At 40.3% G+C, this 17,866-nt stretch overlaps 1 protein-coding gene across 1 annotated transcript in view; it reads right to left on the bottom strand.

The window, feature by feature from the left end:
• Positions 1–9,920: 9,920 nt before the first annotated feature.
• FOLK (Phosphatidate cytidylyltransferase family protein) overlaps positions 9,921–17,866 on the bottom strand; it is a 34,465-nt gene continuing 26,519 nt past the window's right edge. Inside the window, exons 3-6 of the mRNA XM_087688398.1 lie at positions 10,794–10,925; positions 10,588–10,703; positions 10,322–10,436; positions 9,921–10,235 (exon numbers count right to left, since the gene is read on the bottom strand). Coding sequence (XP_087544524.1) covers positions 10,058–10,235; positions 10,322–10,436; positions 10,588–10,703; positions 10,794–10,925 — 541 coding nt within the window. The 3' untranslated portion in view covers positions 9,921–10,057. The remainder of the gene's footprint in view (positions 10,236–10,321; positions 10,437–10,587; positions 10,704–10,793; positions 10,926–17,866) is intronic.

Raw genomic sequence — 17,866 nt, 5'->3', positions numbered from 1 at the left:
ATTAAAGGCCAAATAGCATCCAAGCTGCATAAGTGATAAGCCAACAAAATGAAAACTTATCCACAAAATTCTCAAATGCAAGTCAATTCAAGCCCAAGCATCTGCCATACTGCAGCAGAACCCAAAAGCATCCACATCAGACATCAGTCCCATAATGGGTAGCACGAGGCATAAACCTTGTCAACAGCTGCAAAGAAAATGACAATGAACCAAGAATTGAGCTCTACTCTTTGCTCAAGAAGCATCCGGGAGCATAAACATCAAAGTGGCATCATCCAAATACATCAACATATCATCCCGAGTAGTCAGGAGCACCCGTAGACCATAGGCATAACCAAACTGGAGGTGAAATAATCTATCAACCAAGGTAGCATAAATCCCAACCAAGAACAAAGTGTCCACATCCAAATCAAGGCTCAATAGCTCCCAAATAGCATATCCGAGCATAGACCATGATGACCAAGCATCAATACATCCAACAGGACTCCTGAATGTCAACAAAGAGCATTATGCATAAGCCTCCTTGATAAAACCTTGCTGCTTAAACAATGTATGGTAGTAAATCCCTACATAAATTGAGCTATGGAAGCTCAAACCAAGTCCCAAAGCATCTCAAAACATTGGGCAAACATCCCCAAAGCATTTGAGCATCAAATACCAAGCCTTGGGAGCATCACATAAGCTAAGAGCATGACATTTTACTTGATGTAAATCAACTCATATCTTTTACAGAAACTTCTGTGATCAAAATTTGGAAAATCTGACATCACCATTGCGTTCAGAGCGTGCCAGAACCCCAAGGTAGACTCTTACCTTCCCTAAATCGGGTTTCGGATGCTTGAGATATGAGAAAAAATAGAATTTTTGAGCCAGATTTTGAAACAAGCGCAAAAAAACGTGAGCTGCTATTGTGGGGCCTGCTGGTTATGTTGAGGATAAGGGGGCAACTGGGGACATACAAGGTGCCCAATGAAGCCAAGGAACACCTACAAAGAGCCTATGAGGGCCGGGGAGAGTCGGGAGATGAAATCTTACCTCGGGGGGAAGAAGCCATGGCTGACATTGAAGCTCCAAGCTCTAGGTCTTCAATCCGAGCTGAAGTAATGCTGGGCCAAGCTCCACGATCAAGCTCTGATCCAAATCTCTGATACCAGTTGAAGGAGATGCAATGGCAGTGGAGAAGGAGAAGAGGAAGATGCAAGAGAGAAGAGCACACAATGTAGGTGTTGTCCAACTAAACTGACAACCTTGTTGCACTATCATATTATATATGAATAAAGAATGGGCAGTCACAGTGTATAGGGGCAGGCCTAGAGGCCTTTTACCCCAACAAATTCAAGAATATCCAATCTAACGGCATCTCTTTTATTTTTCCAAACTTGCAATCTCTATATAGATGGAGTGATATGAGTGTGAGAGTCTTATATAGATACACAATTCAATGTTTGAAGCATATGCCACAATGTTGTATTGTCTAGGGCCATAAAATTATTAATTATTTATATTGCAAGTTATTGAAAAATCGTATTCTTCTAGCAATAAATGCAATGCATAACACTTATGAAGAGGTAAAAAAGACATTACGATCGCTAGGTATTGACTATAACAACATCTATACACATACCCTAAAAATCACATTCCCTTTAGAAATAAATATGTAGAGTTGACTACGTGCCCAAAATGTGGTGTAGAGCAATATGTCACTCACTTACAAGGTAAGATAGTACCGATCATAGTGCTTCATTCTTTCTCTCCTATAGCATATGTCAAAGAATCTAGCAACCCTTATGTCTTAGCACTCCAAAAATCTATTCTCAATAGTGTGCAGCACTTCCCCCTAGATTAAGAAGGCATGGAACAACATTGAGAAGCAAAAATTTGACTTTCAAAAGGAGCTTCGACACTTGAAATTCCAAAAACATGATTCTAGGGTGATGTGTTGCACTTCCCTAATGATTGTAAGAAGGCATGGAATCATATTGAGAAGCAATGGCTTGACTTTGGAAAGGAGCCTCAACACTTGATACTCGGCCTTGTGATGGATGGGATCCACCCTTTTGGCTAGTGAATGGCCCACTAAGTGTCTAGCCAATTGTTTTGGTAAACAATAATATTCCTTTGTAGCTCGCAAGTAAGAAAGGCCATCTCATTCTCAATTTGCTAGTTCCCTATCAATGCAAGGTGAAGAATATGGATGTTTGTGTCCAACCCCCAGTTGAGGAGCTTCAAGTGGTATTATCAAGTGTTCCAATAATTGATTTGAGAAAGTATACTAACCAGTAGAGAAATACTTCAATTAGAGGAATCTTAACATGGACCTTATATGACTTTTCTCAGTGTAGAGAATGATCAAGTATTCATCACACGCTCCATCGGTGCTTGAATAGTAAAAACATAGTGTGGTAAACTTTAGATGATGCAAGTCTTATGGTAAGTGATTACTATGGCTACCTTGTGTGTCAACCATTGTTAAATGAAAGAAGGTCACAATCTTTCAAAAATATAATCTGTGTATGTCATTGAATATTTTTTCTAGAGGAGCACAAGCTTCACCCCTCCTTATATCACATGATTGTCATAGATGGGAAGACCCTATGGATGTGAGGTGGCAAGACATTACCAAATAGAATGAAAAGGCTTTTATAGATGGTGAAGAGCATCATCTCAAAAATTTTCATGCCAACTAGTCTCACACACAATTTTCATGAAGTTTTCACTAAGGAGAATCAATTGGCAACATGGTTGCTAACCCTAGAGGCCACTTAATAATATATATGGTTGGCCAACTAGTACAATGGATGTCATAAAAGGAAATATATATAACTTGCATGCATGCTAAAAAACTCCATTGAAGTATTCATGCTATTAGAGAAGCACTTTCCCACCTCCATACTCATCACTCGAGTGCATCTGCTAGCACACCTCATGGACAACGTAGTTATAGCTAGTATGGTACACGATCTATGTATGTTCTTCCTTGAATGATTCATGAAGATTCTAAAGGTCTTGTGTGACAAAAGGAAAGGCTTGAGGGTGCCATGGCAAAAGGATGCTTGATCCAAGAATCACTTGTATATATCATAGAATATTTGGAGATCAATAGGATGGCATGCAATCCCTATGGCATCCACAAACAGAACCTCGAAATGGAGAGGTTGCACAAGGTCAAGGAAAGGAGAAGAGATGTATAGCTTCTTTGCAAAAAAATAAGTAGGTTTTGTATCCTACACTTTCTAGTCATGGAGAAGTGACTAAATTGATACTAGGTTTCAAAGGAGCAAGGAAAATTGGCTACAAAAGATTTCAAGTCATCTCACAAAACACGGTCCATATGCCACTCAAAGTGTATAAAGGCATTACCTACCTTCATGATCCCCATGTGGTTGCATGACGAGCTAACAATAGCTACTCAATATTTTACAATGTAAGCATGGGCAAATGTTATTTCTTTAGGGGTTGCACAAAAAATTAAGGACCTATTAGGATGACTTTCTTATTATGTATATTCACATGAGAATCAAACATTTACTCAAGCTATACCGTTTCTTACCTTTTTCAGTAAAATCCATATTTTGCCTTATGGTCTTATTTATGGGCAGTTTTGGATGGACTGTGTAAACCAAAGATGATGCACCTTTTATTATGGTATAATGGTACTAGGTAAAGTTTAAACAAGTGTGACACTACTAGGCCATAGATGCAAACATTGTGGTGGCTAAAATGGAGTAATTTAGGAAGATCCAAGATGTCTTGGAGGTTGATTACCATAATTTCAACATGCTTGTCTTGGATGTCTAATGGTATAAAGTGGTGATGGAGAGACCAAATGTAGCTATTTGAAGGGTATGTTTGGGATTCTTAAAGGTGTACTCTAAAGGGTTTTGAACAAATCTACATGCCACTTTTGTGATCCCCAAACATTGTGAGCAAGTATTAGACTTTATTACCTTCCACTAGTGTGAGCATTGTTCGCTTTGCACAACTTTCCCTATGAGATGTTTTGCATGTAGGTTATTCTTTATCCTAATCCATTAGATGAATGGTGGCACTATGTGGTACAAGTAGCTCCACACTCTCATAGGTTATATTAAAAAATTGAACCTACTTAAAGCTAGTAATAACTGCGCACTCGAATGGATGGATATGACTCTGATACAAACAAAGAGGTGGAAGCTCCTAATGAAGGCTAGAAGAATCTATTAACCTATGTATTCATTAGGATGAGAATGATCAAGCACTTTCTTTTGTAGGCAAGAATGAGGGCCTCCATGAAGATGATTTGGATCTTTCGCTAGTAGAAGAGCTACATATAGATCAAGAAACTAATTAATTTACACAAAGATGCACTGGAGTAAAATCTTTAGAGCTCTAAATACTTATACACAATAGAATCCCGATTAAGTTATGTATTTAAGAAAATCTACATAATTTTAATATAATGATCCAAAATCTTATGTGAGAGGAAGTGAGAAAGAGACAGAGAGAAATAGAGAGAGGAAGGGAGTGAGGAAGGACAATACAAACTGATTTGTTTGTTTGTCACAAGTTGCCCCACTACACTTATTAACATGTCCCAATGCTAATTTTGATGAGGGCATACACTCCTTCATGGCTTGTATGGACCCCAACTCCATATCGTGATTCATCATGATAGTGTGATAGTCCTTGTCATGACCTACTTTCCATACAAATTCACTATAATCAGGTCATAGCACCATAAGCCTCGACACACTCATCGATTCTCCTTAACTTCTTAGAAATAAATTATAAAAAGTGGATAAAGAAAGGTTGCACATTCCTTGATAATTTTATGTATTCACTACTACTATAAATGACTAAGGGATGCACCCATAGAGGATATTTAGCCAATTGTCAATGGGTTTGAGATTTCCTTGAAATGATACAAGTCTTTCAATGAAATCATGGTGCCAAATATTAGAAATAGACCTTGCATCTTTGTTATAAGTTTGTAATTATGCAAAAAAGAAGGTGGTCTCAGTGCAAGCATAATTAGACGTGAGCTCTAATGAGGACATAGAAATGATGCAAATCACATCCAAAATTATCACTATGATTTAGCCTTTGTATAGCTAATTACTTGTTTTAACACTTAAGCTATTTTTACCTCTTTGATAACAAGCTCAATTTTTATACTTCATACAAAATTGTCATTTCATTCCAACATTGTCATAAACTGAAATCACACCTTATGCAAAGAATATGGGCTAGCTTACAACATAAGACAATGTTCAAGCTTCATTTAGCCAACTTAACCAAGCTCTCCAAAAGTGAACGAGAATTCAAAACAAAAATATTTAGTAACTAAAAAGATTAGGTGAAATGGATCATGTAACTACATAGTCTCAAAACCCTAAACTGGCCCTAGCCCATGACCCAATTTCTTAAGTTGGACCTAGGCCTATAAACTAGTTCATTACTACACTAAATTTTTTGTTTTTAGAATTTTCCAATATAAAAAGTATATCCGATAGGGGAATAAAAATAGGATAAGAATGATGAGCTCAAGCATTATAGGTTTGTTTATAGCATGACAACGAGATCCCCTACCTTCTCTTGGGTCCCATGCAAAGAGTTCAACTTGTTGCCTCTTGACAATGGGTCTACCAACCTAGATTCAATATAGTGGACCCATAAAAATCATGTACTAGGTTGATCCTTGTGTTGTTTAATTATCTTAGGCCATTGCTAAGTCCCTCTATCCCATGGTTGGTTCACTTCCCTAACCAATCATGTCAACTCATTTAAAAGATCCACTCTAGTGCCTAAATTTGAAGGTGTGGTCTCAATGAGATTCTCATCATCATCCTTGGGTAGCATCAACATCATCCTTGGGCTCTACTTCCTCGTCAACCTCTTGGAATTTTGTAGCTATAGGGTTATCTATTGGCACTCCTTAGTCCAAATTTTCATATCTTTCAACTCAAACAAGTGTGACATAAGTATCATGTAGAAATCGTCCCAATCCCACACTAGTGTATCACTCCTATGTTGATCCTCGATCTAGACATGATGCACCTGAAACTCCTCCTCTTATTTGCCATCTAAAGAGAATAGATTATCTCTACCATAGGTCTCCCTCTATCCAATATGTGCATGATAAAAGAGGGCCTCCCCATGCATGTGGTCACTAGCCTCCTCTATGCTAATCTTCTCATAATCTTTATCATATGATGCAACCCTTTATGTCCATGGTCTTCCATGTCATCCATACAAGCATACGCTTGAACTTAAGGTCTATATCATATCGGTCCTCATGCTCATGATGCCATAGACTCTTAGGACTATAGCAAAATTTGCATAAGCGTGAGCATTACTATAACCTTCAACAAAAGCAAATTTCTCATAATATCATATTCTCTCTACATCATCATAATCAAAATTCATCAACTTTCAACCCTTCATAATGCCTCTTCAAGCCATAATTGCCTTTCCCCAAGATCCATAGATTAAATATGCTAGCAATGCAATCAAAAAACCATTTATATTAAAGCTCCAATCATTCTAAAATACCATGTATATGCATTTCTCTAACCCATGAAAAGGGCACCCAACCAAAACAAGGTTGCCTCTTGGCATCATGCAATCAACACATATGTCATTGATGCCTACCATTTCTCATGAATCACCTTTAAGATATTTTTCATGCCTAAATATTTGAGTACAAATTAGGTTGATTTGGCCTTGCATATGACATGGAGTGCTTTACTAAATTCTAAGCATGATTAGGGAATGGAAAGAAGCTACTCATCAATGTTTACAATAGGAATTTGATCCTTAAATCATAGAATAGATGCTTAAAATCTTTAAGAATCCCAAATATATGTGTGCTTTAAAAGGTGGAAGAAAAGCTTGATGAAGACATGCATGCTAACTAGTTGGTTTTCCTCCCCTCCTGGCTGCCTTTCTTAGCTTGTTGATTCAACTCAATGGTGGCTGGAGGTGAGCGAATTGAGGATTCTCTTGAAGCTTGGAGTTGATCTTGCCTTGATGCTTACTACATTATTTGGACTACTCCATGGAAGCTTCACGTTGCCATACTCAATCTCTTCAACCCTCATTTTGCTTCTTAGATTGGATGAGAGGCCCCTTTGCTTGTGGGAGACCGCAAATAAGGATAAGATCTTGGAATAGGGGAAGGATGAAACAAGTTTGCAAACAAGTCAAGGTCCTCAATATTTTGCGATGAAAATGTCTTGAGTCCACTCATCATGAAAAAGCCTCCATCTCACTCCTTTAGAAAGCCTATTTGTTGAACTAACTTGGGCAAGAGTGGAACACAATGAACAAAATTTGACTACAACTTTTTGGATGCTTGCAAAGCTAAGACAAAATATTTTCAAAAATGTTCACTTTTCCTCAAACCCATGAAGAGGGTGTAGATCAAAGCTTAAAGGATGGAAATCCTTTCATTGTAGTGATTTGAGGTTGAACAACCATGATAGTGTATTCAAGCATGCATATATTAGAAAGATGTGCAAGATATGTATGTGTAAGAATATGTCTATACATATACATTAAAAGGCTCTCTCTCTCTCTCTCTCTCTCTCTCTCTCTATATGCGTGCACGCGCAACATCAACATATCCTCTCTTTGCACACTCAATAGCCTCATGCTACTTGAATAATCTATGCTCTCTCTCTCTCTCTCTCTCTCTCTCTCTCTCTCTCTCTCTCAGAGGCGGCCAGTAAGGTCGAAGCGCGTGAAACAGGGAGGCAAGTGAGCGACCGAGAGGCAAAGTTGGCAAGTGACATTACTAATGGACTGGGCCACGAGCAAGCAATGGCTTAGTCGGTGGACTGCACGACGCCACGAGGCAAGGGCACACTGGGTAAGAACGAGGGTGCGGGCAGCGGCGCGCAAGGGCACGGCAACATATGCGAGCGCAGCGACAAGGTGATGGGGTGACAGCGAATGAGGGCGCAACGGCTAGGGTGTAGCAGATCACGAGCGGCAACGGACGACGATGCTGCAGCAAAGCCGCGGGGAACCCAGTGGGCACAAGCGCGCACAGAGAGAGAGAGAGAGAGAGAGAGAGAGAGAGAGAGAGAGAGAGAAATGGTAAAAGAAGGTGATGCAATCACAAGGACCTACCAAGATTAAGGTTCACATATTCAATGCATGTGAGCAACGTATTATGTAAGCATAAACAACACACACTTTGAAATTCATATATAAATGTTAAAAAGTTGTAAATTAACTTAAATAAAACTCCACTCCTACCCTATACTTCCTACAACAAACTTCTAAGTGATAGATAAATACCTTTGACTCATTTCAGCATAATAAAAACAAATGGGGCAAAGTTTGATAATTGAGTTTAAAGATACCCTTTTAAATATTTCTTAATCAATATTGATGTCTTTGCCATGGACGTTAAACAGCACACATTTATCAAAGTCCTTTCACAATCAATTTGATGGGTATTTTTCATTTAGCAATTTACTCTAGATAGTAGATATCCTTGTGCTTCATGTATGTCATGCATGTATTACTGACTAGTAAGTACAATTTACAAAGATCTACCCATGATGTCCACATGAATGTCTTAAGTTATAGTTAGACATAAAAGAGGCATGTATTGTAACACTCACCCCATAGATTATAATAACTCAAAATACCAATGTAATAAACATGACCTTATTTAACATCTACAAGGCTAAGTCATCGTGAGCTCCTCATGATGACAAAAGGATGGGAGCAACAAATACATCTACAACCAACATGGAGCTTGACTCAAAGATCTAGTTGATCCATGGTGACCATATACAATCATAGAGATATTAGATCACTATGTATGAGCATTCATGTATGCATGCATGCATGTGTGTGTGCGTGTGTGCGTGCGTGCATAGATTCTATAAGTTGAAGATATATGTGCATATGATGTATATGTATATGTATGTACATATACATCCATGCATGTTCCTAGTATGTTCCTAGTTAGAAGGCAATGAACACTAGGCAAAAGCCATCTGTGGGTTTATTTTGGGGAGGGAGAGGCAAGCGAAGCAAAACAATTGTAAAAACATTGCAAAAGCTACAAGATTTGAAACCATATATTTTAAACAATACGTTTTTTTTTTCTATTTTATGTGCTAAGAAAAATTATTGCTCAAAGTGATTGCTATGGGCATAGGTTAAGCACAAAAAAAAGTGGTAATAAGAGAGGAAAAGAGAATAAGAGGTAAGAAAAAGGGAGAATAAGTGAGATATGAGAGAGAGTGTGTGTGTGTGTGTGGAGAGAGTGTGTATGTGTGCGTGTGGGGAGGGAGAGAGAGAGAGAGTGTGTGTGTGTGTGTGTGTGTGTGTGTGTGTGTGTGCACGCGCGCACACAAGGGGGTGTGAATGATAGAGAATAAAGAAAGAGTAAAGAGAGAGGAGGATGAGAGAGAGAGAGAGAGAGGAGAGAAAAAGGGGACCAAAACGTGAGGAAAAAAAGTAGAGAAAAATATTTAAGAAAGGAAAGATACAAAAGGGAGAGAGAAACAAGAAAGAGGATGAGGGAAAGGAAAAACGAATGAAAGGAGAAAAAAAGTAAAGAGGAGAGGAAAAGTAGGGGAAGAGAGAAAAATATGAAAAAGGAGAGGAAAATATACAAAAGAGAGAGAGAGAGAGAGAGAGAGAGAGATCTCACATCGCATGATAACAAGCTGCTACCACATGAAATGGCCCAGTGTTCCTTGCAGGCGAAAGGCGCAAGGAACGCTTAGTGAATTCTGTTCAGATAGCAACAGCCAAAATTGCTTTTGCCTACCAAACCAACCAAGTATGACTAGTTAATTTTGTCAAGCATATAAGGTTCTTTTTAAAAAATGTTGAACATGCAGTACTCTTTTCTAAGTGCATCTGCATGCACATGCGTGTGCATGTGTACGTATCATTGTGTACAAGCAAAAACATTTGCCAAAAAGTCCAAATTCAAATGGTGAACGTTGGTCCCCATGATCAAAGAATAAGACAAAGGGACAGGGACAGGGACAAGCAATTACGAGTATTTATACTTGAAAAGGCTCTCACCAAATCGTCACCTCCATGTTCAGAAAAGCAGTGAACCTACTACAAATGATGTGAATGGTACAGTTAGGTTATCATCCAACTTAGTGCTTATTGGCAACGACTCTGCTATTGTAGAAAAGAAGGAGACTAGCAATGTAGGGAGCACAAGCTTAGAGCTGAACTGGTAGTACCCAAAACCAGAAAAATACAATTCATACCTGCACAACATCAAATGACTGCGTCAGAAATTCACATTTTTGTTTTTTCCTCCTCAGATCCTTCATGAATGGGTTAGACAACGTACAACACAGAAAAGATGAATCCGAGACTGAACATAGCAAAACTGCCAACATAAGACTTGCTCGCATTGTAAGGTAGTTTGGCACTCCCATAAGCTCTCCCCACAAGGTCAGCAAAACCTTGAAATACAACAGATAAAGACATTACAAAGGTGGGCATTCATACTTACATATATGATAACCAGCAATGTACAGAGACTTCTAACATATTAGAAAGCTAGTCATGTGATAGGAACACACAAAGTCGAAGAATTTGGTTCTCTGTCTTTACCATCTCCAGCACATAAGTTTGAAATTATAACTGGAGCTAGAGGGGATGTTCGCCATAGGCAAATAGTCGCCATTGTGATGGTCATAGCGTAATAAAAAGGCCCCTTGGTCAATTCCCTGTCCAGAACAAAGACAGAAAGTAGATCTTAGACATGCAAACCCATAGCACAATTTGTCTAGTGGCTATTGTGGGGCTTGAAGAAATACTTCGGGTCTCCTGCCCTGGTCATGGACTTAACCATAGCTTCATCCACCAAAAGTCCATGTCCTACTGCAAGAACCCGGAGTCCATTCATTCCAGCTGCAAAAGCTGCAATATAAGGAGCCAGGTGACCGTTGCTAGAAAAAACATGCACAGAAGGTTAGAACGCACAAAAGGTGTTCAGAAACCACATCTGAATAGAGCCACAGATTTCTCAAAGCTAGCAACCCAAGTGAAGAACTAAATTTTAGTGCCATGGCATACTACGGATTTCCAAGAAACATGTGCAGTTATTTTCTGTAAAGTTTTAGAAATCACTTCAAATGCAAACAAAAAGGTTTTTATTGGAAGTTGCTGGTTCCAATGACCTTCCACCCCCTCTCAAATCTTGGGAGTGCCTAAAGGCCAAGAAGATGTTGCTACTAGTTAGTAGTCATGTGTGTCATGTATGGTCATCTCCTATCTGTGAGCCTCAATCATAGTTGGATGAGGACATTTGGAGCTCTAACATTGAGTTTGTCTATCATTTTGTGTGTTTTCGACACTTTAGATGGAGGGGACACTAGTGCATTTCATTTCTAGCATGGTCATTTTGGACATTTGGGCAGGCTGATCTGGGTGCCCACATTTTGGGCCTCGCCAGTTTGAATACCAGCTGTGGCCTCGGTTTGTCTATTTATAGCCAGCTGCCCCCTCACTCCATTCATCCATCAGTCATCATTCAGTCAGCCCTCCTCATTCTTGTCTCATCCCCCTACCTCCATCTGGCCCTACACTGACACTCTGAGCTGTGGGTTGGGGCTGCTTGTTGCAGCCTTGCATCATTCAGTCTTTTGTCAAATTAGTTTATTCTCTCTCCTACGTTTCTTTCAACCTTCTTCTCTCTTTGTTCCATGTTCACTTTCCTTTCCACTACACACTCTCACATGGTATTATTCACCTTGGTGGGAGCTAGAGTCAACTGAAGAGGAGTATCCATCCGCACATCAGCCAGCTGGGCATCATCAATGGAGCTATCAAATCTGTGTTTTTGCCTATTTGTGTTTCTAAGCAAGTCAGCCTGTTTCTAACCCAATCCTAGCTGCGATTTCATCTGGACCATCACCTCCCTGCTGCATTTTCTGTTGGGTAGCACTCTTGTGTGCTGGGCAGCTGTTCCTACAGCCTGTGCAGCACCTTTTTTGTGCTGGGAGACTGCTTTACTGCTACTGGTCTCACCTTATCAGGTGGTGGATACTGCATTTCAGGCAAGGAAACCATCTTCAAAGCTGTGTGATCAGTCCCAGCCTGTTTAACGGCTTCATTTCTGCCTGCAGCCACCTGTTAAACCTGCATTTTGCAGACCAGCCGCAATAGGCAGCAGTGATCAGATCTTCCCACCTTGGATACTCCCCGATCTTCACTACTGACATCATTCCTGCTGTACAGCAGTTAGATGGACCTCAAACAGGCTGAAATCATCACCTTCCCAATCACTTTCCCCATTCACTGCATCTTTTCTTGTGTTTTTTGCAGGTTTTCTTAAAGGACATCAACAACTTAGGGGATCATGTGGATCAGAATAGCAAGGACCATCAAAGTGACAATCTAGACTATGATAATCGAGACTGAGAAGACCAGCATTCCCAAAGCCATGACCATGAGGATCATCGTTCCAACTGCCAAGTTCGACACTAATCGTGACACAAATCAACAAATGAACCATGACTAGGTTCCTACCCAACCATCATCATTTCATTCTATCCCTACCTCCTCTTCAAATGGTCACTAGTCCCTGATTGGCTATTCTAGCACCCCCTATCTAGGTGTCTATCCTACCCTCTCTTCTGCATCAGAAAAGTTGGATGGGAGGAACTACCCTCTTTGGTCATGCAAAGTTGAAAACCTCAACATCTTTGACCTTTGGAATTTCGTGAAAGTCCCTATGTCCCAACCTATCGTGGATCCTCATGTTGAAGCTATTAGCCTACCTTACTTTGTCAATCTGTTATCTCCTGGTTGTGAGCTGATAAGGACATTTTGAAGCTCTAACTATATCTTTCTTCCTAGTTTTGGTATGTTTGTTAGTTATGCAACCTGCCAGTTGATTTCTGTGACTGCATTTTGTTCCCCACTGCTTGGATACCATGTCAGCATTTTTTGCATTATTTTATTGCTACCGGCTAGATCAGCTCAGCCAGTTTGGCTGATTGTCAGCTATATATAGCTGACCACTTGACTAGGGCAATCATTCGATTTTGTCTCACACACACTTCCTCAGGTGGCTGCAGTTTTCTCCATCTCTGTCATGGACAGCAAACTGCATACTCTCTATCTCCATCACCACCATCAAAGTCAAAGGTGCTGTCACCATGATTCAGCCTGATCCGATGACCTCGCCAATGCCTTGGGCTACATGTAGGGACTGATCGGTCCTCATTGTATTCAGCTTCTTCTTTATTCAGTGCACATCATTCTTCTCTTCCTACTTTCTCTTCTTCTCTTGTTTTCTCTCTGTGTTTGCGATTCTCTTCCATTGTGCACTCTCACATAGCATCATCGCCTACATGAGGACACGGAGTTTCCAGCCAAAGAGGAGACCACACTGTTGCTGAAAACTCTAATTTCAGCCTGCTGTTCGCTACTATAAACACAATTTTTTTGGGTTTTAGGGGTGACATTTGACAAAGGCGGAACATCCACAACTCTCTTCTTGCAAGTGTCGCTGATTTTCCCTCCGTTCGGGCTCTCCTACAGCAAAACACAACAGCCTTTGTGTTTGCAAGTTTTACGAAGAGATCTAAGCCCCAGTATACAAGCTTTGATGATTTGGATGAGGAAGTTTCCCTTCACTCCTACATTGACCCTATATATACGGCACCAATATTTTTCAAGGCTTTGATGACACTCAAAGTTATATGATCCCTACTAGGAGGGCAAGCACCTCTACATCAACTTGGTTATCATTTATATGATCCATCACTACAAGATACATGCCTCATACCGATGTTCAAAGCGATGCAAATTTTCATTGTAAAAAAATGCCCCCGCCATCACTAAAAGCGTCGGTATAAGTGTCTCTACAAATTCGTTGCAGAGGGCATTGCTATTTGCATATTCCTTAGGCATATTCCATGCATACACAAATTCAAAGGTTTAAAAATCAATGAGTGTTTGAATGCATCTAGAAATGGTGAAAAAGATAAAATAAAAGAACTAGATAAGAGTACATGATTTAAAAATCAAACTAAAGCAATAGCATAAAAGAAAAAAGTATATCCAAAAGAAATATCACACGAGACCATGGTGGAGAGCAACCAATGCATTGAGTCACCACATTCATGGATGTTTGGAAAAGTAATGGTGATTATCTTAGAAGGTGATGTTCCTTACAAAAACACTACTGCTCACAACAAATTGAGACCCCTTCCCTTGTTCTACTAAAGATGATAGCTAGCAAACTGGTGGAGGATGGACAATGTTAATGTTTGACATTGAAGTGATCTTGAAGTTTGTATCTAGCAACTATGATTTGAGATATTCTTTTGGTTGAGGATCTATGGTGTTGACGTGGATTTAGGGCAAGAGACAAAGCTAACAATGTTATTTGGTTGAGGTTTATATTAAAGTATCATATTTGAATTGGCAGCGTGATTATCAAAGGTCATCGAGCCCTTTTATACAATCTCATTTCCGAGCAGCCTTCTCCTTCTCCTTCCCTCTCTCTCCTTGTTTTCCCATAGAGCCTGTTCTACTAGCTTTAAATTGCCTAACACGGCACCACCTGTCTAGGTGCCTATTCCCCTTTCTTTACCCAAAGAAGACTGGCTAGATGGTTCCAACTATTCACTTTGGTCCTGTAAGGTGGAATGCATACTACGCCTTCGATCTTTGGGAGCCTATTACCCTACCTATACCCCGTCCTATGGAGGATCCCCATGAGGGAACAACAATGGATCATGCAACCCTATGGATCCGCTCAACTCTCAAGCATGATCCTTCCTTTCCATGAGCTTACAAGATTCTGCCCTAGTGCATGTTCGCAGGTTGAAGGCTCTAGCAAAAGGTGGACAAAGCTTGCACCTTTGTATCATCCAAAGACATTTGCCCACTGGATTTCTCTTGAGAAGAAACTTGGGATACTCGGTGTTAATGGCTTCCCTTCCATGAAAGATCGCATCAACAAACGCGAGGACATGAGGGATGAGCTTGCGTTCCTCAAGAAGGCTATATCTTCAAAGGATAGGGAAACAATTCTCTTGACTCAACTGCCATTTCCAAAGTTTGATGTGTTCTATGCCAGCTTCTAACATCTAGGACCTGAGAGATTCTTCTTTGGGAGGAGCTTGCCCCACTAGTCTTGGAGCATGACAAGTGGCTCAAAGAGGTAGGTGCTAGTGTATCCAACTCCACAAAAGACTTTCATAACAGGTTCGAGAGGAGGGAAGCAGAAGATTCCAAAGTTTGATGTGTTCTATGCCAGCTTCTAACATCTAGGACCTGAGAGATTCTTCTTTGGGAGGAGCTTGCCCCACTAGTCTTGGAGCATGACAAGTGGCTCAAAGAGGTAGGTGCTAGTGTATCCAACTCCACAAAAGACTTTCATAACAGGTTCGAGAGGAGGGAAGCAGAAGACAAAGCCAAGGGCAAAGAAACAAGATGACAAGAAAAAGGACAAGAATAATAATAATAATAAGCCCAAGTGTCCATACTTTGGAAAGGGCACAAGCACTTATCTAAAGGAGAAGTGTTAGTAAAAGTATCCCCATTTGAAGCTGAAGAAGGGGTCTAAAGATTCGAAGGCTACCCCAACTACCACTAAATCCGTCTCATACAGATGTTCAAGGAGGATACCACCCTTGTTTCTTCCTCTACGAAAAAGCCTTTGCTTGTGGACAATGGGGATTCTTCTCACATGACCTATCCACAAGATTGGCTTCCGGATATGAGTTCAAGAGGGGATCCATCACCACTAGTGACAATTTTTCCATGCCCATTTGTGTAGCGTGGCTCTCACACCACCAAACTATCTTTGACGCATGCTTCTTGCTCAGCCACGTTGTTGCCCATTCGAGATCATACCTTAAATAGTACCAAGTTGACACCGGATGTGGTGTCTAGCACCTAATTCTTGTCACGCAGCTCTTGCTTCTCATGAACTTGTTGCTGGTCACCTCAAAGAATGTACTATCACCACCTATTTACAATGAACCCTTCAACTCCTATCATGAGCCTCCAACAAGGATCCATCCCCTCTACCTAACCTACCACCTTCGTCAAGTTGCAACCACCCATGTGCATCAACACCACCTGGACTTGCTGATTGTCATGCCGCCTATCTCCCAACACGATTGCCACATCACCACCTTCATGAAGACCAGCCAACAAACGCACATAACTAGCTGCGCGTACCTGCAACCGCCCTACCAAGCATCTAACCTATTTAAAATCACGATCATCACACCATCACACTGCCTCAAACCATCACCTATCTACTACCTTTCCAACACACGTGCCACATCAGACAACAACCTGCCATCCTCTCCCCTAAGAATCTCAACATCAAATTTCAATATTTTGTCATTTTAAAGCAAGCCCCTATTGCTACACATTTCCCCTACCCAAGCACAAATTTGGGTCAATTTGAGGCCTCTCATCAAATTCACCCAATTTGGTCCAAACTTCATCAAAAATTTTGGAATTGCAATCAATTTCACCAAACCCTTCAGAAAATTGCCGAAATCCAACACCGGTCATCAATAAACTCCGAGCTTTTCATTGAATTAGCCAAATTTCACTCGAACTTCACCACCAAATTTGGGACTTTTCTAAAATTTAGCATCCTTCATCAAAATTGAAGCTCAATTCATCAAGAAGCATGACATTTGACATTATCCAAGTAAAATTCCACAAAAAATTTCAAGTTCCTCTTCAATTTCTCAATTAAATTTGAGTCTTTTCGTCATTTGAGCTCAATTACACCCAAATTTCTTTGAAAATTTTGGAGCTTTTCTGAAATTCATCAAATTTCATCAAAATCAAGGCTCTTGGCCTTGAGGCGTGGCTCTCGACATCCAATTCCTCTTCAAATTTTGGGTAAAACTTGGCGCTTTTGCCCAAATTCACCTCGAAGGCACTCGAAATTTGGGGCTTTTGCCTCAATTCATTTTCTTTGGCCTCAACATGCTTTTTAAAAATCATATTATTTGGCTACTCCTCGTATTTCCTCCCAACATTGAAGACAAATTCTCTTATTTTGGCACATTTATTGGTCTAATTCTCATGAGCATCTCAGCCACTAATCTCTAATTTCAGCACATTGTTGATTGCCGCCTTGTTCAAGTATTATTTATTTCTAAAATTATTATTTTCAGCATATTTTTCTCTCTCCTCAACAGGAAAATAGCAAGAGAAAATTACTACTCTTCACATTATTTGACTCCGTTGAAGCAGCCACAATCTCTTTTATTAGTGGTTTATTATTTTCAAGCATTTATTTTCTCTCTCTTCACTTGGAAACTATTATTTTATTACTAACCACCACTCATGGCCAGCAATAATAATGATTTGTTGAGTATGCTTGGTGCCAACAACAAGCTCAACGGCACCAATTACCCCTTGTGGCCTTACATGATGTGGCATGTTCTTGTTGTGAAGAATTTATGGCATATTGTTAACGGTGCCAAGCAAAGGCCAACTTCTCCAACACTAGCACCACCTCCTACCTCCACATCAAGAGGTGGCTCTCATGATGCAGAATCCTCTTCCTCTTCCACATTGCCTCCCACTCGAACAAATTCGATGGGATGGCCGTGATGCCCAAGCGCATGCCCTAATTGCTTTATCCGTAAAAAGAGCCATCATTCCACACATTTGTGTTAGCAGTAGAGTCATCCCCTGGACAGGTTGGTTTAGGGTTATCTGTGGACAGCGGTACAGCTGTTGGCAGCCTGCAATCGAACATTCCAGGCTGCAGTTGGACAGTTTTTTTTGGTTTTTACTGCAGTCGCTGCATTTATTGCAGCCAACCTGGTGCTGGGCATTCTTTATTTTCTGGCTATAAATAGCCAGTTGGTGGCACACTCAGTCATTCATTCAA

The sequence above is a fragment of the Lygodium microphyllum genome, chromosome 11, assembly GCF_053477565.2.
Source record: "Lygodium microphyllum isolate KBCC chromosome 11, Lygodium_microphyllum_v1.1.10, whole genome shotgun sequence".
In the NCBI taxonomy this organism is placed as follows: Eukaryota; Viridiplantae; Streptophyta; class Polypodiopsida; order Schizaeales; family Lygodiaceae; genus Lygodium; species Lygodium microphyllum.
Note: the sequence above shows the minus strand (reverse complement) of the source record. Positions and strands in the feature narration are given on the sequence as shown.